The sequence below is a fragment of the Apis laboriosa genome, unplaced genomic scaffold, assembly GCF_014066325.1.
Source record: "Apis laboriosa isolate Shangri-la unplaced genomic scaffold, ASM1406632v1 scaffold63_cov154, whole genome shotgun sequence".
NCBI classification, from domain to species: domain Eukaryota; kingdom Metazoa; phylum Arthropoda; class Insecta; order Hymenoptera; family Apidae; genus Apis; species Apis laboriosa.
This window is the reverse complement of record NW_025223982.1, coordinates 982,561-1,002,536: the sequence shown is the minus strand read 5'-3', so window position 1 is coordinate 1,002,536 and position 19,976 is coordinate 982,561. Positions and strand designations below refer to the sequence as shown.

General features: G+C 41.3%; 1 protein-coding gene across 8 annotated transcripts in view; it reads right to left on the bottom strand.

Moving 5' to 3' along the window:
- The window catches only part of LOC122718425 (dystrophin, isoforms A/C/F/G/H), a 420,738-nt gene that overhangs the window by 64,871 nt on the left and 335,891 nt on the right, over positions 1 to 19,976 (bottom strand). For all 8 annotated transcript variants that reach the window (XM_043943440.1, XM_043943444.1, XM_043943448.1 and 5 more), the window contains 2 exons: positions 9,417 to 9,561; positions 3,415 to 3,538 (listed from right to left, as the gene is read on the bottom strand). In XM_043943440.1, coding sequence (XP_043799375.1) covers positions 3,415 to 3,538; positions 9,417 to 9,561 — 269 coding nt within the window. The remainder of the gene's footprint in view (positions 1 to 3,414; positions 3,539 to 9,416; positions 9,562 to 19,976) is intronic.

Below are 19,976 nucleotides of genomic sequence, written 5' to 3'. Positions count from 1 at the left end.
AGTATGTCGATGTTGGAGCACCGTGATCTTTAACCCTCGTAAGGCGAGGACGAGGAATTTTCAATTTTCGGAGCGGTTTGAAATCAAAATAGCGATGTTTTTTCTTTGAAATCATTTTTCTTTGAAAACGTGGGGGAAATGGAGGAAGATGTATATACGGATATTAGAGCGAACGATGCACTCTATACGCGCCGTCATCGACGAACCATTTTCAACCTCTCATAAGGTCGAGGAGAAGATTGATGCGAGCGGGTCGAAAATGGAATTTTTATCGGAGAGGTTTGAGAAATCGAAACAACGGTGTTTTTGGAAATCATTTCTCTCGGAAAATGTAGAAAAGAAAGGATATTATCTAAATCCGTCGACGGAACACTGTGATCTTGATCTTGATTTTTAATCAAAATTGAATTTTCATCGGAGCGGTTTGAAATCAAAATAGCGATGTTTTTTCTTAGAAATCATTTCCCTTTGAAAAATGTTGGGGAAAAATGTGAGGGAGATGTATATGGATATTAGAACGAATACCGTACTCTATATATCCATCGACGGACGATTTTCAACCCTCCATAAGGTCGAGGAGGAGATTGATTCAATAGCGGATCGAAAATGGAATTTTTATCGGAGCTATTTGAAATCAAAATAAGGATGTTTTTAAAAATCATTTTTCCTCGAAAATGGGAGGAGGGATCCGATATTAGAAGCGAATAACACTTGCCAGGAAAAGTTGGGGCTTAGAGTTTCCGACCTCCTGCGAGACGTTCTCTTCCAAACCTTACAAGTTTCGCCAGTTTCTCTCCACTTGGATACTCGTAACTAGATTGATACGGTCCCGCGGTTCCCCTCGAGTGGTTCTCGTTTGACCATTGACCGCGCAAGTTTTTGTTTCCACGTTGGGAAACACCACGTTGAGAAACTGCATTATTCAACGTTTAATGGTATCGCGAAGTTGAGAATCGTAGTGACCGACTTGGAAGAGATATTGTGTGTATATGTATATATATATATTCATCCTTTTTCTTCTTCTTCCATTTTTTTTTTAAGAAGCTAATTAATATAAGGAACAATTAAGCAGAGATGCACTCAATCCTCGTGTCGTTCTAACGAGAATGAAAATGAAAGGCATTGTCTTTTGTCTGGCAGGGAACAGGGGCGGTCCGGTGACGTTTGTTTCTTCCCTTTAATGGACGAGCCCCCATTTTCTGGCAAGAACCCACCCCTCTCTCGGTTGAATCCTTCCTCCTCCTCCTCCTCCTCCTCTTCTTCTTCTTGGTCAAATAACCATAAATTCCCGTGTTTCGCGTTTCTTAATAATCCCCGTTTCGAGAGGGTGGAATTATCTAAATGAAATATTCAAGAGGGACCCACGGTTACATGTACGCCGTGGTTATTGTACGTGAAAGCCGGTGACAAGAACGAATGAAGCTCGTTTCCAAGGGCCGGCTCTTGTTCCGTTGGCTTGAGTAAAAGGAAGCGAGGAAGAGAGAGAGAGAGAGAGAGAGAAAAAAGAAGGAAAAAAAAAAGGAGGAAGCGAAAGAGAAAACTTCTCGTATTTTATCAGCCCACTTAACAATCCTCTTCATTCCGCGGCGACAAATTCCCGCGAGGGGCCATCCTTTGAAGCTACAACTTTAATCAATTTTGCCCCCCCTCCCATCTTCCCACCGTCTTCCGTTTTCAATTTCTGAACGTTCACCCCCGAAACACGGAGAGAAGAGTAATCCGTCGTCTCCACGCTTGTTTCCAACTTTTAATCGAAAGATACTTAATATTCCTCATTTTCCTCGTTTCGATCCATGTCCAATCGGAGATTGAATTATTAAAAAGAATTGATAAACTCTTTCTGATCTAATTTAGATTAGAACGATCACTCCGATTGTTTTCGCCTATATGGATACATAAGCTTTGTCTTTAAACACGATTAAGAAAATAATCTGAAATTAGCCCCGTCGAACAATTTCTGTTCAAACTTCCCTCTTCGAATTCGAAGAAAATAATAATTCTCCGAAGCAAACGCGGGCCGATGCACTTTGAAAACGGCCGGTTCTCAATATCTTAAAAAGCCTCCTCTCCTCCTCCTTGTTATCCGAAAAATTCGAACTCGAGACGAGAAAAGTCTGAATTCTTGCACAACCGATCGGCTTTCTTCTCCTTACCTTTCTCGCGTCTAATTGGTATGGAAAAATCGCGGAAAGGAAAACGCCACGAATTACCGGGATTGAGAACGGTAAAACGGCCGCGCCTCTTAATTACTAAGCTTCCGTGCTATTGGCGAATTCAGTCGGTCGCGGATTGCGGACCAGTTCTCGGAGGAAGCCAACGAACGTACTTGGCCGACTTTTTCTTTACACTTCCAAGTGAACTTTCGTTTCCCTGGATTATCGCCGTGGCCGACGATTCCTTTTTGCCTCAAATTATTTTTATCGCATCGAAAGTAGATGCATCCATCCCCTTCGTCTTCGTTGACTGATTTTCGTGAAATCTCGTGTATGGATTATTTTTATAGAAATGTTGGATGCGTTGATATGAAGATCGATTTTACGTCGAGATTTTTCTGTTTAGATTTAGAGGAAGATTTAATCATTCATAAATTAGACGTAGAATTCGATATTTCCAAAAAAAGATATCGATATTGGTCTTCATATCGGAAGAAGTTAACTTAAAGAGGAAGGAAATTCTAAAATCTGTGTATAAATAATTGGTTGATTAATTATCACTCGGTTTAAAATAATTATCGTAATTTCTTTTCGAGATATTCATTCCACATTCCTCCTCAAGAAAGAAGAGAAAGATTCATTTGCTTCAACGATTAATTTCGTTTACAGAAGCTTCAATTCAAATCGGTAACTAGGGTCGTTAAACTTGGCTTCACAAAGATTTACTCGGCTTTACAAAGTCCTTAAACAGCTTTAAGAGCTCCGAACTTGGTTATTTCTCCGAGTGTCTAAACCGTTCAAACATATTTCTAAGGAGGGAGGTTAAATTTTAATTAGAGCCAATACAATTACTATCCATAATTGGACCTTTATGCGATACTTTTCTATTATTCGTGATTGGATATCTCGATATCCAGTGTTCCGATTTCAATTAGAACATCTATTTAATTAAAACCGACCACGTTTCGAAATTAAATTAAACCTTTGACGCATTTTCAGAAATCTTATCCCATTAACAGAATCTCTATTTTATTCAAGGTGTTTAATTAAATTGATGTAATTATCCGAAGCCTTCTTTTTTTTTCTTTCTTCCTTTTCTTTTTACGAAACACCTTTTTCAACAAACAAACACACCTCGAATAATGTTAAATTCTCTTCAACGGAGGAGATAAATATCCCCTTATCTATATTATATCTGATAATATAACGCGAAAACTGTGGAAACTACGAGAAAAAGAAAAATAAAAGCCAATCGACTCACCTTCGGAATCCGACGTGTCAGAGAGGGGAGGCTCGTTGGCGATGTACTGCCGTCCGCTCAGCAAATTGTTCTCGACGATCGGTCGTTTGTCCTCGAGCTGCCTCCTGAACCCGCGATGATCGTCCTGCAATGCAGAAGAAACGCGTCCACGTGAGGGGGGAGGAGGGGAAAGAGACCGTTCACGCTCGAGTTGTTGCTCGTTTGCTCGCCCGACAACCTAAGTAGGCTAATTCACCGGGCTTTAAACGTCGCGACCAAGCGCACACCCATCGACGTCGTCTTCATCCCGTCCGCCGCGTGCATTCGTAATTTCGTTTGACAAGGCATCGCTTCGTGGCGCAGACGACTCTAAACCGCGAATGGTTGACGCGAGTGGAGAGACGTGAAAATGAAAAAAGAGATGATCAAAAACGAATAACATAAAGAGAGAGAGAGGGAAAGAGATCTGCAAGTTTCACGATATCGCGTATATATATATATATATATATATATATATAATCCGACGACGGTTTCTCGTTAACGAGATTATCTCTTCTTCTCGCTTTCGCGAGCCTCGAGAAAATTTAGACACAAGAACACGCTTATTTTCTTTTTCTTTCTTTTTTTTTTTTTGTTTCGCTTCTATGCTCGTTTCCTATCTCGTTAGAAATGGCGATTTTTTACACTTGGTCGCTTCGTCGTCGACTTGTATCTTCGTATTTTTCGAGCGACAACCGAGAGATGGCGCGTGGATGTCTTTTTCGACGACGAACGCGCGAAAAAATCATTCGAAACGAGCCGGAATAATTCACCTACTTTCGTTGTTGCGACCGCAGAGCTACTACTCTCCTCTTTCGGAAGAGCGACTATGGAAAAAAAAAAAAAAAAAAGCGGCTCGTTATATGATTCAGGTGTTCGATTCAAATCAAAGAGCGAGAATTATTCACGATCTTCCTTTTTCGTCCTTGGAGCGCGTCTTTTAAAACGCGCGTTTAATACGAGCCTCCACAGGGGGAGATATAGTGATAGTAGATGTAAATTAATCGGGAATGGAATTTTTATCTCGAATGAAAATTCGCCGGGGAACTCGGTTTTTTAATTAGAAAAATTTCCCTATCTTTTTGTACCATTCAATGTGGCTCCCGTTAATTTTAACTATCATTGCTGCGAAACGAAAGATTCGAGTATCCAATTACAGATAGTTGGACGTACGCGTCGAAAATTGCGAAATTCACCTACACCTTTGAACACGGTTTTTAAGTTAATTTTCAACTTTTAACTCGCTGCGAAAACAAGGACTCGAGTATCCTTTAGAACCTATTATTGTTAGTTGATAATATTGTTAGGGAGATTCACCTATCCTTTTTACACCTTCCAATGTAATCTCCAATTCTTCTAATTTTTTTTAACGTTCATTGCTGGAAAACAGAATTCGATTACTCTTTCTTCGTATTTTCAACATAATTTCTTCTACGAATTTACTTACTTCTTTCAATCTGGTTTTTTTTTTTTTCTTTCGTGAATCATTCATCGCCATCCGAGCAGAATTTGAGAATTCTTTCAACAGGATTCGGATGATATTCGAAGGATACTCGAGGATAACGCGAAAATATCGAGTAAAATCGATCTATCGGCAATCGAGAGCAACTCCAAAATCGTCCGTTCTATTCAGCCACTAGACGTTTTCTAATTGGCCACGTCGAGATAATCGTCTTATCGTATTGGTTATCGGAATGACGGGGTTAATTACGCGGGGTGGCTCAACGTATTCAGCCAGTATTACGTCAATGCTCAACGTTGAGGGATCTCGATCATTGAACCTATCCATTTCACGATTATCTACGATAGGATCGTTAAAAATCGCGATGCTCGTTTTCGAAAACGCGTGAATACACACACGTTCCCCAGATGGAAAATGGGTCAACTTTATAGCCACTTAAACTTATTTCCACCACTACTTCTGACAACGAAAACTTTTGCCGGTTCGATGAAAGTTATGCGTGACGCGGATTTCGCATTACGAGAAGACAGAAGCGTAGTTTGATTCTTGAAAAACTAAGAGCTTCGGTTCACGATAATTTCCTTCCTAAAAAAATATTTATTGAACTAATCAGATTCATTAAACAATATGATATCGATGATTTATAATTAAAGAAAAGAAAAAACACTCTTAGTTAGTCGGTGTGTTTGTATGAACCGTAATAACGCAGGATATCTGACAGAAAATTCTTGACAGAATTATGAACGATTAGCCGATCCCTCCCCGTAATCCATAAAATATCGTCGCTTCGATCTCCTAGAAACCGCGAAAATAATTTTTCCAACAACCGCGTTCAATTAATTCTCGGTGATTATTGGGGGGAAATATCGGTAATTAAAGGAATTCGGTGGGGAGAAAGAAAAAAAAAAAAAAAAAAAAAAAGAACGGGAAGGAGGTATCGAACCGTAGCTCTTTGCACTTGTTCGCGATCGATACGCGCTCGTTCAAATCAATTCCGTGGCCGCCGATAATCGTCGGTTTCGCGGCCCCCCTCCCCTTCCTCTCCGCCCGATAATCTCTGCCGTCTCGGCCATTTCCTTTTTGCGCTTTGCGAACCGTTCGTTCGTTGTGCTCGATCGATTTCGCGTTAAGCAAACCGATTCGAGACCGTATAGGCGATCGTTTGCAACGACGACGATCCCCGTTTACGACGAGACTACGTATTTCGAGCCGATTCTCGTAGTTGCGATTTCACGCACGGATAAAACGATCCCCACGCATCGAACCTCTATCGAACTCCCCCCACAAGGGGGATCCTCTATCGTCTAATGAATTCGATTCAACCATGGAACACCCGATTCGACCAACCGTTCCTCAACCGTTTTCGATTCGACACGCGGCTATAATGTCTCGCGCCGCCATTTTCAAACACCGAGACACTCCTATATCGATACGATTCGATATCTTTTTATTCGACATCGAGGGATCTTGCGTTCGTTAACGGATAATGAATCGTCGCGTATGAATGTATTAACGCGCGTACGTAATGTAGACGCGTGTATTATACGCGTGTATTTCGCTTAATGAATAGTATACGACTGGATGCTACGCAACCGGTGGGACGCGTTGTGCATTATTCGGGGCGCAGAGATACAGATTGGATGCAAGGCAAGGACGCTAAGATGCGCTATGCATGGTGTATCTGCGAAGATGTCGAGTGTAAATTTTGTGAAGAGCATGCCATGGTGCATATGATACGCGCAACTTAGGGGTTATTAATCGTGAATTTTAATGCTCGGGTGTCTCGATGGCATTTTATGTCCCCTTTCGTCGTACGAGGGTTGTATTAACATTTACTCTATAATCGAAATTCGAGAAGGAAATTTGTCGATGGATTTATTCGCGATTTATACATCGATATATCGATTTTGATATGAGAATCATTTCCTGTCTTCGCACAGTGTGTCTGGTTTCGTTCGTCTAAGATAATTTAATTTAAGCGCGAACCAAAAATTGTTATTCTACAATTTCCATATTCTACGAAACGCGCTTCGATTAATCTTCCGACCAAACACGAATCCAAGCTCGCGGTGAAAACGGGCTATTCGCGAGGCCACAGTCTTATGCCAGGGGCGGCAGGTGACGCCTCATAATTTGCATAAATTATTGCGTCGCATCGCTCGTTTATGCGCAATTATTTGCGCGCGAATTAGAACGCCATTCGTACACCAGCCATTCCCCGGAAATTCCGCCATCCACGTTGCCCGCTATATTGTTAAACTACTGTACAACAGCGGAGAGTTCTGTTGTAGGATTTACTCCTGGCACGGTCATTAGTCGGCTGCATTTCCACCCTTCCCTTCTCCCCCGCCCGGTGACGTTAGTTTTAATTTTTACACTTGAAATTTTTACGCGAGAAAATATTGAAAATATTCGATCGAAATACTCGATTTTTCGACACTATACCAAAGTTTCTTGCGGTTATTTTTTTTTTCTTTTTTGGAAACGAGTAGCAAATGATTCGAATGGAACACGATTGAAAAACGAAGCTCGAGAACCGATGAACGAAACGAGAAACAATTACTTTGGAACGACAGGCGCAATGAAATTTCCACCAGTTTTACACTCGTTCGAATGTTCGAGGAACGTAGTTCGAGTTTGTACGGGGGCACGTGTTACAACCCCATATCGTATCACGATCGCAAACGAGAAAGAGCGACGTTGAAAATGTTTTAAAATCGAATGAGAGAGTTCGTGCGAAACAATGAAAACGTATGCGTTTCTATCTAATTCTTGGATACTTCTATCTAATAATTTGGATACTTTGGATTAAAAAAATTTGAATTTTCAATTTCACGAAACTGAAATAAAACGCGTTCAAAGTTCGCGATATAACTGCGCTATAGTTAAATTTGGAAATATTATAGGTAGCGCCTATATATAGGTAAATTGTCAAAGCTTGTGAAAACTATAAAAAATTGGAAATCTAAAATTTGAAGCGTTCAATCGTTAACTCCTCGTACACGAAGGTACGCGAACACACGTTCCTCGAGAGCTTTTTTGAATTTCATGCATGGCAAATGCGACATCGGTGTATCACGTATCCCTGAAACTCGCTTATTGTTTGTACCACCTGTACCCGCTACTGCGATCTTTTTTACCCGTTTGTCATCCCTGTGTACAGACCGAACTAACTGATATCCGCGTGGAATACATTACGCTTTGAAACCGTTTGGATAACAGTTGACGACGTTGGCTTTCGCATGCATACGATACTTTGTGACATGCCTAGTGTTTTAACGATATACTCTGCACCCCCACACGCTTATGAAACGTTTCGTTATTAATATACACATACCACCTTTCCCTCTAAAAAAAAAAAAAAAGAAGAAGAAGAAAATAAAAAAATATAATAGAAAAAGGAAACGATAAAGAAATTCAACACAAAATACACATACGTACTCCTCAATTTCTCAATTCTCCAAAACCTTTCAAAATAATTCCTTTCCACGCTAACAAAAAAAAAAAAAAACTCCCTCTACCACCTCTCTCTCTCTATTTCCTCCTCTCTGTTCAACGACCACGTATTCAACACCCCCGTCTCCCTCAGGCATCAATCTCAAAATACGCGTTCATCAATCAGATACTCGGACCAGAATCCCTCATCTCGATCCGCGTTTCGAATTGGCTCGGGAACCAGTAGCCTGTTAAACGATCCCCATCGCGACTTACTTTATCGCCCGGGGTAATTAGCGGCCCAATCGATACTGTCTCCCTCTCTCTTTCTCTCCCTCTCCCCCTCGAGCTTATTTATTCGTCCACGTAATCGGTCGAGCTCGTTAAGCCGAATATATATATATATACACACACACACATATACGACGTTTGAAAACGTCAATGCAACGCGTCTACTACGAGTTCCCCTCCCCCGAAACTCTTGTCCTCGATTAATATCCGACCGATTAAGGGTAGGTTAGGGGGATAGGCGATAAGTAGGGGGCGCAGGTGTCGAGCGTCGATGACTGTCCCGTGATCGGGATCGGGGCTAACATGCACCTTATCATCCCTGTACACTCGCAGCTCGGTAACATGCACGTTCTAATCTGGATTAGCCCCGGCTAGTCCGTCTTTGTGCGTGGAAACTGGGCCGTAGGGGGAGGAGAGGGGACCTCCTACGACGACGCGTGCCTCGTCCGTGTCCACGCACACACCTCGCCCCCTCCCCCTAATTGCGTCATTTTCGTGTAATCCAGTCGATTCCGGTAGGTTACGGGCAACAGGGTTCACGAGGAGGTACACGGGAGCCTATTTGCTACGAGAGATTGCGATTGGGAGTGGATCCTTCTCAACGTCTTTGTCGTTTTAACTCGGTTTGGCAAACTCGTGGATAACGAGTTCGACGATTTCGATTCGACGATGGGGAACGACGATTAGGAAAACTTGAGATCAACGGAATAATCGTCGGATGATATATAAATGGAAAGTTTTGTTTTAAATATCGTTTTAAATATGTCGGGATATTATATGTAAGATCGAAACTTGCCTCTTGTTTTTGTAAGGCGGCTACATCCCCGCAAACAGGGCCCAAACCGGTGAGCTCGGTGTCTTTTCTGATCACCCATTCGATAAGCTCGCGCAAAGACAAGAGAAGAGCGTTCCAGTGTTCCGTATTGCTTTCCAACCGGTTTCTGTAAACAGATAAAAAGAAATATTACGACGATGATGATGATGATGATGATGATGAGTATGATGAATCCGCTGAAAACTTCTCCGTATTAAAAATCTTCAAAGGAACGTTAGAAACGCGCGATCCCGAAGGGGGGAGAGGGGAGGAGTTTTAGCATTAAGATCGCACACATTGCGCGCACGCCAACTGTGAAAAACTGACTCGTACGGGGAGAACGACGCGTACGTCTGCTCGTAAATACTGATAAGGGATGGTAGGGCGCGTCGTAGGGGAGGGAGGAGGAGGAATATTTATTCTCCTGGAGAAAGTGAAAGAGAGAAGCGAGAAAATGAAAGAGGGAACGACGAAATGAAGAATGCGAAGGAGAGGAGGGAACGTCTGCGTGGATAGAATGCAAGAAAAAAAAAAGAGCGAGGAAGACATTCAAGGTGAGCTATGAAAACGAAGAGAAAGGGAAGGGGAGGGTAATGAATGGAAGAAAGGCAGAAAGATCTTGAAAACATTGTTCGAGAGAAAGGAAAGAATTAAAACAATAGGGGAAACACAATTAAAGGTGAGGCGAGGGGCGAAGAAATAAATAATAAAATGCGAAACGGAGGAAGGAAAAAGAGAGCCCCCCTCCCCGGAATACCTGTCCAATTTGGACGAGGTGTAAAACAAATATAATCACGGACAAGGAGGAGGAAGATTTAACGAGAAACACGAAACGAAACGAGACGAGACGAGACGAGACGAGACGCGTCTGTATCGAATAGGGGGGAAAAGTTGTAGGGAGAAAAATGTCCCAGCTGTCCCTCTGTACACACGAGGTGTACAGAAGAGGCGCGAGGCAAGAAGGAAGCGAGAAATAAACGGGCGGTTACGGTGGTGATGGTAGAGCGGAACACAAGAGATAGGGAAAATAGACAACAAAGGGGACGAATAAGAAGAGAATGGGAAGGGAGAATATAGAAGGGATTGAAAGGAGCGAGGGATCGAAGGATGAGGGGTGGTTGGCGAGAAACGGGACAGGAAAGATGGCGCTCGGGATTTAGATTTATATTCCGCCATTGTTGCACCGTCGTCGACTGGCAGCCAACCTTTCCTCCCAACCAACTCCTGTCTTCTCATCCCCCCCGTCGCGTACAACCTTCCTTTTCATCCACCAAAGCCGCGGACCCGTCGCCTGGTATCGCGAAGGAACAGACCCGCGGCCGGATATATTGCAGTTATTGTAATGTCGATGAAAGTCCTGTGGAATTTCGCGAGCCAGCTGTATACTTTCGGCGATTCGATCGTCTCTCTCTCTCTATACATATATATATATATATATATATGTATATAGCTTTGTATATACCACGTCGAAAAGGTATTGTGCCTTCTTCTCTACGAGATAAGAATGAAGGGATATATCGCCCGGACCCGTGAATATTCTTTTAAAAAAGGATATTTCCGACTGCGTTTCCTATTCCTCAACTCGCTTCCGAGCCAAGATTGATCAGAAATTTGATCGATGCGAATTTATCTTTCAACGAGACGCTGTTGGAAAAACTGACCATTGTACCGAGATCGATGGTTTCCTCGATCGAAGGATTTCGAGTGATTGTTTGGAGTTTCAAGGATAAGAGTTCTTCGTAGATAAACAAGTTTCTCGGTTGAGTCAAGAGGAGTTGATATCCATAACGAAGAAGAAGAATTCTTCTTCAAATTGGATGATCACACGGATTATTACCCGTCCAAACTTGACTCGACGATTAAAAAATTTCATCCATCAGATCCATCGATATTAAATTGGCCTCCAGTTTCCTCGGTTCCTTTCCAAACAAGATAACCACTGGCCATCGTTCACCCAATCGTCCAGACCAGCAGGATTCGCAAAAAAGGGGGGTGTTGATTTTCCCCGGAAGATCCTTCCGCCGGAAACAAACAGCTCTGATCGAGATCGATAGCGACGATGTCGGCTGTTTAATCGACGCGGTCGTGGAACGATTAATTGCTCCAAGTCCAGCCGCAGCCAGCCTCCTGTTTACCATCGGTGAGCGGGATGGAAAGACGCAGAGATCGTGAAGGGGGAAGAAGAGGGGTATGGACGTTCCTCGGGGTTAATCGAACATCGACGTTTTAATCCGTGTTTTCGTTGAAACATCGCGTAAAAATCACGAAAAATAGGTCTTGAAAATGGCGTTGCGAACCAGAAGGAAAGGATCTTTAACGTGGACGGTATATTACTTTACTTTCTTTCGTGCGATTTCAATTTGGTTCACGAGCTACCAGCTACGTGGTGGTCCCGTGTATGCACGTTGAATACTTCTTTCGTTCGATCCTCACGACCTAATGTAACATAAATCACCAAGAAATTCTGCCAACGAACGCTAGCCTCGCAAGAAAAGCGAGCGAGAACGGAATTCTTTCGAGGGACCGTCGATATGCGATAATTTATTTTCCGCTCGAATATCTTCGACTCAACATTTCCGTTTGGATCGATTTTCCGGGCTAGACAAAGAGCGAATATCATAGAGACGTCTTCTTCCATTTCTTTGAAGAATTTAAATAAGCTTGCAACTTAACAAATGAATCTTATCTACATTTTTGTGCGTCAATTTTTCTCGTGTCTGTTTTCGCTCATACATATACGGACGAATTCTTTCTATTCCATAATCTCTTTTCTCGAGACTACGAACAGTGATTCTAATTTATATACCTGTTATTTACTTTCGTCGAATTATTCCTATCCAAATTCGTAAATTGCAAAGGTAAACAATTTTCAAAAAGTATCGATGCATCCCAGAAATTCAGAAAGGATGGCCATAGATCGGGGATAAAGAGTGAAATTGGATTAGAGAAGTTGGAAACGATAACGGCGAGCATGGAACTTTTGATTACGGCTCCATGTTGCGCGTGAGCGGACGTTCGGAATAATTAAAACGACGAAACGGGCGCGGATGGCAACAAAATGTCCACGACGAAGCAGAGGAGAACGATTTTAGATAAGCTGGCTTCCATCGTGGATGTCGAATTTTCATTTTCTCTCTCTCTCTCTCTCTCTCTCTCTCTCTCTCTCTCTCTCTCTCTCTCTTTCTCGTTTTGTCGAATCTTCTTTATCGAAAACGGGAGCACCTAATCTCTCGCATAATCCTATTGAAAAAAGTTCCTAACGAACGGTCACAGGTCACTGCGAATCTCCGTGTCGTGTCTTCGTTACGATTCGTGGGAAGAGGAAAGGAAATTGGTACAAAATTGTTGAAAGATATTTAAAAATTCTTCTGGACAAAGTAACCTTGTTAAGCACTTTCTTGCACGCAGAAAACGTTCAATTGAAATTAGGGAGAAATGTGGAAAGGTGGAGTAAGATTATCCTTCACGAGATCGTTAACGCTTTTGATTGAAAAACGAAATTCTCCTCTTGATAATAACTTCTCCTCTTGATAAAGAAGTGTAGCTTTATAGCACCTTTCTAATTAGAATCTAATTAGGATTTTTTGTTTTGCAAATACTTTGTATTTAAAGAATTATTAATAAATAAAAAGCGTGAAAGAAGTGTTGGCAAAAATTTGATCCTCTTGTGTTATCTACTGACGTCTTCTTACACGATAAACAGAAAAAAAAAAAAAAGAAAATAATAGACTCTCATTAAAATAATCTCTTCTCGAACGATTAAGTGAGATATTAAGTTTAATTTAAGAACTTGTAGAAGTGGTTGAATTCAATCAAGTTTGAAAAACAGGGTTGAGGTATTCCGCGAAATGGACAAACTTTCTTGATGTTTTCCAAACACTTGCGGAAATTAACGAGATTTCCGTATAATTTACAATATGGATTAAAAGTTGATGTAGGAATCGCGCAAAGAAGCTCTTCTCTCCGTCGTTCTTTCATCCGCTGTATGGTTGCTTCCAATTTAAATCGAGTATTTAAAAAACATTCTTGATAACGAATTTAAAGATATTAGGATTTAAAACTCGTACAAATAATGAACGGGTCGAACAACAGTAATTTTTAAAACTTATTCACAGATGGAATCCATAAAAGAAAAAAAAAAAAAAATTCCACGAGATCGTTAAAACCTTGTGCACATCGCATATCAAAAATTCGAGCTAAACTTTCAATTCAAACGTCTCCAACGATCTCGAATTCGCACAATTCGATTCCATTCCAACTCGAGAAACATTTTATTTCCTCTTGGGGGGGAGGAAGAAGGGAGTAGTTTAATTTTCAATGAACTTATTTCCATACCTCGTTCGATTTGTAAATTCTTCTCTCCCAACTTCGCCCTTTATCCACAATTCCTAACAAATTTCAACGCCTCGTACATCTCCAACTCGCACAACCTTCCTTACGTATCTTACCCGACACCATTTTCCACTCTATCCTCCCCTCCCCATTCGTCCGTCCAACTTTTAACTTTTAAAATTAATTTCAATTTATAATCCCGCTTCTCTCCACGATTTCTCCAGATTCCAGTCTATCCACCCCCATCCTGCGAGTTTCGATCGTGGAAATTTTCACAGAAAATCATCGCTCGCGAGGAGAGATCTCCCAGAATCCATTGACAGACCGCCACGCAGACGTCCCAGTAATCGACTCTTCCGCAAGGGAAGCGGAAGAGACGGTGGAGGAGGAGGAGGAAGAGGAGTCCGCCCCAACAAAGCCTTTTGATCTATCACCTCGTCGCAGCCGGTTCTTCCTCGCCGTTTTCCATCGTGGCTCTCCTCGTGCTCTTGTACCCGTTCTACCGGTTAACGCAATAAAGTCGGCAAATGGAATTGCCGCGAACGGGCGGAGCGTTGTAATTCAACTCCTGGGAACAATTTACCGGCACAATTGCAATCTGAGCAAGGTCGACCATGCCGCCTCGCAAAACCGATCCAAACTTTCCCGATAAACAACAACAACAGCCACTGTTCGCGGGTATCTGCGTACCGCTTCCGGTTACTCCGTACATTTCCACTCTACATGCTTCCGTTTAAACACCGTTCATCGCGCCGTTGATGAAATTTACTTGCTTGGAAAATGCTCGCAACCTTCTTCGCATTGCTGATCTTGTCTATATACTACGATCATCTTATTGTCTAAATAAAAATCAGAATTATTAATTTTGTCAGAAAATGAATAAGCAGTTAAATTATTGTATTTATTATTTTGTCATAATTTCTGATTTCGTGAATCCAAAGATTACATCTTATATGAGAATAGTATGGTTTACGAAAGACAACTCTATCGTGTCTACTTTTTTCATTATTAGTCAGAGTTCAACGTGAAAAGAATTTCATCTCGAATATGAATTTTTTTTTTCTTTTTAAATAAAATCTCGTGGAGAAGTTTCTTGAAAAATTTACGTAACGCTCACCGTTTTACACAGATACTCTTTAACACGTCGGTAGAAACGAAAGAGGAACGTGAAGAATCGGTTATTCCGGACATCGTCACGTACTACCCCGTAAGAGCATCCCCTCTTCAAAGGGCACACTCCTCGCGTAGTTAGTCCGTGTAGCCCGTCACGCCGGTGTCAAGATCTAACGAACCTCTTTTCTAGAATAATATTTTCTATTTTTTTCGTCAACCCATCTCACCCCAGTGAACCCATTCAACTCGAGTTAACGAATACGATCGACCGAACGATGCAACCGAAAATTGCACCGATTTTTATAAAACCGCGGCAACAATGTAGCCGAGCATTCTCGTGGCATTTCTCGATCAAAACATTTTTTCGATCGAGCTTCATCGCGTTCCGTTAAATCGTGAAATATATACCCCGCCCTTTCTTCCCCCCTTTCTTTTTTTTTTTCACCCACGCGAGCTTTAAAAATTTATATTTACACCCTCGTGTTCTATTTAATCGCTAACCGCGATACCCACAATTTTTCCAATTTCACGGTTCGCGTATCGGTTAAGGTTTAACTTTATTCCTCGCCGAGTTTCACCGCGAGGAAGCAATTAGTTTCTCCTTTTGATCGGGTCGATCGAGGAGCGATCCGATCGATTTCAACGGAAGGGGAAGGGAGTTTAAATAAAATTAACCCCGCCGCTACGGTAATAATGGCGGTTCAATCGTCCCGTTTTATGGCGTGTGGCGTTTATAACGCCCGATAAAGTTTCCTTCCCGCGCTCCCTTTTACGCGGCCCTTCGATTTAATAACCGGCCTACAACTCCACGAATTATCGTAAATACTCGGCCAAATTAGGCGGATTAAGTTGGGCCGATAAATGGGATTTCGAAAGCGTTTAACGCCGCCTCGGCTTTATACGATTTTCGGATATTCGATCGCGTTGGAAATGTTATATTTGGATACGATTGAAAGAGGGGGGATTTAATTCGATGGGAATGTAAACTTGGAGATGAAATCGAGATCTGGAGGGGGGCCTTGATCGTGTCGGCGCGAAATTATATTTGGATATATCGCGTTTGAAAGAGCGATAGAGGGTGAAGTATTCGAAAGAATGATAAGGGATGATTCGACGAAGATGTGTAAAATATTCGATTCCAAATATTAAAAGGCGTCACGTGGTATGCAAAAGTATATGGTGAACATATACTGAAATAATAAAATATATTGCGTGTATAATTACACAAAGATTTAGAAATTTATGATAATACGAATCGAAGAGATTTTCACTTGTTTATTTCATTTTTTTTTTTTTCTAAAAATGCACTTGTACTGTTTTTCCACCACGAGCTTTTTATTTGAATAATTTTGAATTATTAAAAATATAACGACACGATTTTAAAAATCGGCTTACAACTTTTGAATTTTTCAAACGATACTTAAAATAGAAGAGCTTTATTAATCTCTCATGTAATAAATGAAAAATAGAGTTTTCGTTAAAAAGGTGTCGAAATTTATCTCTTTGTTATAGAATATTGTATTAATCGCGAAAAATATTTATTGGTTGTTATCACAAATCATATATAATAATTTTGTTTGTAGTTCGTAGCAGTTAAAATCATTATAGAATTAGCACAGTGCAGTTGATCCAGACATTGTTATACGTTCCACGTAATTCAATAAGCTTTCGATTCATTTCATCTGGAAACTATAGGACCACAAGCATCTAAATTTTCTCGGCCCATTGTTGTTCAAATAATATACGATCTCCATCAATATTATCTTTCTCTCATACTCTCATCAGCATAAATAAAAGTCTTCTTTTTTATTCAACAGATAAATTTCCATAAATACTTGACTTAACGAAATAAAACTTGCCAGAATTCGATCACTGCAACAATGAGCAACATTATCAGATCGAGAAATTCGAGGAATTTACGAGGGATTATTGTAGAATTATTGCTTCTAGCAAGATCAACATAGATGCAATAACAAATAATGCAAATTGCAAAAGATGATAAAGGAAGGAGAAAAAAATTATCCCTTCTTGATCTCTATCTAAACCTATCTAAACCGAATACAAACGATTTACATTTGCAAAAAAACGTACAATTGTATATATATAAATTCTTCGACCATCCCGGAAAAGATAAGATTAAGTAACGATCATCATTCGCTTTGTGTATCGGCAAAGGCCAAATATCCGGGAGCAAGCTAAATCCAAAGTCAACACGTGCATTCACGATTAATCGTCAATGCCCTATCTCATTAACGTGTACATTCGAATCGATATTTCGCCTTGAAGTGCATCCCTCTCCCCATAGTTTCGGTTAAGCCGAAATTCGCGACAGCCTGTGATCGTATCGATCGCGTCAAAGTTAGTGGAGGGGGAGGGAGGGGATACTGTACCGACTTTTCTAATGAGAACGCAAATATCCATGTTTACTTATGTGCTTTAAACCCGGACACCACGGTAATTCGCTATTTTCCAATCGTGATTCGAGCCACGTTGATTCGAATCGACGCGATATATATGTATATGTATATGTATCAATCGATAATCGATCGATTGGACCGCGTGCGCTTTACGTCGACGCGCTCCCGCTGTATTTATAATCTGACTAATTTATTGGAAGTCGTTTAATCGGACGATTAATGCGGCCAGACCTCCTGCGGGCCTCCTCCCTCTGATCGTCGTTTTATCCTTATTTTTTTCCCCATTTTTCCCCCCTTCCTTCCTCCTCTCCCCCCTTTCCTCCCCCTCCCGCTGTATAGAACGAATGGTTAATTCGGTAATCGAACCGATTAATTTTGATGGAACGGTTTATCAGTCACGCGGAATCCTATTACAGTTACTGTAATGAAGATTCACCGTCTGGACGGGTTTAAATCCGGCTTATTTGCTCGTCGGTTGAAAAATTAATTATTGAATTCCTATATCGATCAAAATTGCCTCCTTCACCAACATATTTCAATTGCCGATATCGTAGAAATATTGCCAATAGTACGGAAAATCTAATTTGTTATCTGATTTTAATCAGAAATATCGCGCGCGTGCGTTTTCATTGTTTCTATTTTTAGAGAATAGAATTTCTCGTCTGGTAAAATTATTTTTTACAATCTGTTAAAAGAGTGAACTCGTTTCAAATGTTTCAACGAACTTTAATTGAACTCTAAATTTCGTTAGAAAGAGACGATGAAACGCGTCAAGAGTTGATTCTTCCATTCTCTTTAAATCTAAGTATCCCGCTAATAAAAAAAAAAAAAAAAAAAAAAAGAAACTATTCCATATATAATTCTGCACATTTTCATAATGTTTCGCATAAAATTATCGTTGGATTCCGCAATGACACAACTCGTTAACGTAAGAACTGCACGCAAGACTTTCGCAAGATCAGCTATAAAGAACGAGACAGCGTCTTGAAAAATTAAAATGGAAAAAAAAAAAAGAAGAAGAAGAAGAATTCCATTTCCCGTATCACACATTGATGCACGCACGACAATGCATCCGCACGAGATTCAATCACGGTCTCTGTTTCCGTCTTTCAAGTCGAAGCTTGTTGTAGAGAAGAAGAAAAAAGAAGAAGAAGAAGAAGAAGATGAAGCGAAAGATGAAAGCAAAGAAAAGAGGGATCCCCCTTTTTTCCGGGAGAGAAAGGGAGTTGCTTTTTCCCCTCCCCTTTCCTCCTTTCATCGACCGTTTTGAATATTGAATTAAAATCGCAAGATCGCGACGACGACCCAGTAACCGAACGTTGCTCTGGCCTCGATGACGCGAACGGAATCCTTTGTTCCGAGAGAAACTCATTTCAGATCTCCCTTTGAGGCATCGAGACCTCACCTCCGGGCACAGAGTCATTCTTTCATTTTTTATCAAGCGCGAGCGAGCGTCTCTTGCCCCCCTCCCTCCCTCCCTTCTCAAACCCAACTCGCGCGCGCGCATCCCTTTTCTTAAGGGGTTGTGGATGGAACCAGCCGCCATCATCTCCTCGGACAGATTTCGATATCAGATTCCTCTCTCGCGCGAAAAATATCCCGAGATAACGCCTTTAACGTCTCGAGGGACGGGCTTTCGAGAGTCCAAGCGCTCTCGTCCAGGAAACAAGGGCGAGATCCGGAGGGATCCTCCAACACGGGCCGATACACCTCGAGGATACACCCGTTCCTCCGAACCGCCGCCATTTCCTCGCCTCCCCAGATGGCCCCCTTTTGTTCTTTCGCGAAAACCTCGTTTCTGGGATTTCACTTTGAGCGGGGCTCTCTTTGACTTTTTCTTTCCTCGCCGTAACGCGTTGCGTTTATATGGAAAAATTCGGTCGAATCGCGAATCTCTCAACTGCTTCGATTTCAATCATTTTGATTCTCTAAATATCGTTAAATAATCGCGTTGATCGATCTTTGTTCCTCGATTTAAATTTATTTACTCACAAAGTTTGCAAGATTCAAAATTCACCGACTAATCGATTATTTCCACGATCGTTTTTCTTAAAAATTCGACCTCGAAATAAAATTCAATTCAGTTCGTTGGAAAGTTAATTTTCCGTTCAATTTACCGAGATAATTCAAACGCGACGTTATCGGAAGATTTCCATTATACAAGTTCAAAGAACTTGTGTATGGCCACGCGTGTTGTTTAGAAATTGCACACGTTATCTGGTATAATTCGAAATGATAATCCACGTAACAAATATAATTTCGACCAACTGCTATCGTTACTATTAAACCGATAATTCGAAATCGACGTCGCTTCCAAAAGAGATCCACCGTCCCAATTCATCGGTGGTCAGATTTGATTACAGATCAAATTAATCTATGCAGATTAAACGCTTACCGCCGGGTTTGAACTGCGAAACGCTTTTCCCCTGAATGACTCGGGCCGGCCAGTTCGATTAAACGCCAACCCTACCCCCTATTGGCGGCGAGTTGCAGTTCTGTTTGGAATAACGAGTGCTTTAAATCGATATCGATATAGGAGGAGATTTATTAAGAAAACGCCTCTCCTCCAATATGAAATAAATCGAACCGCCGAGATTTCCCTTTGAAATCGATCGCGGTAATGTACACGCGGCAAGATTTAGTCCCGAGGTTGAGTAAACGAGGATTCTAATTACTTCTC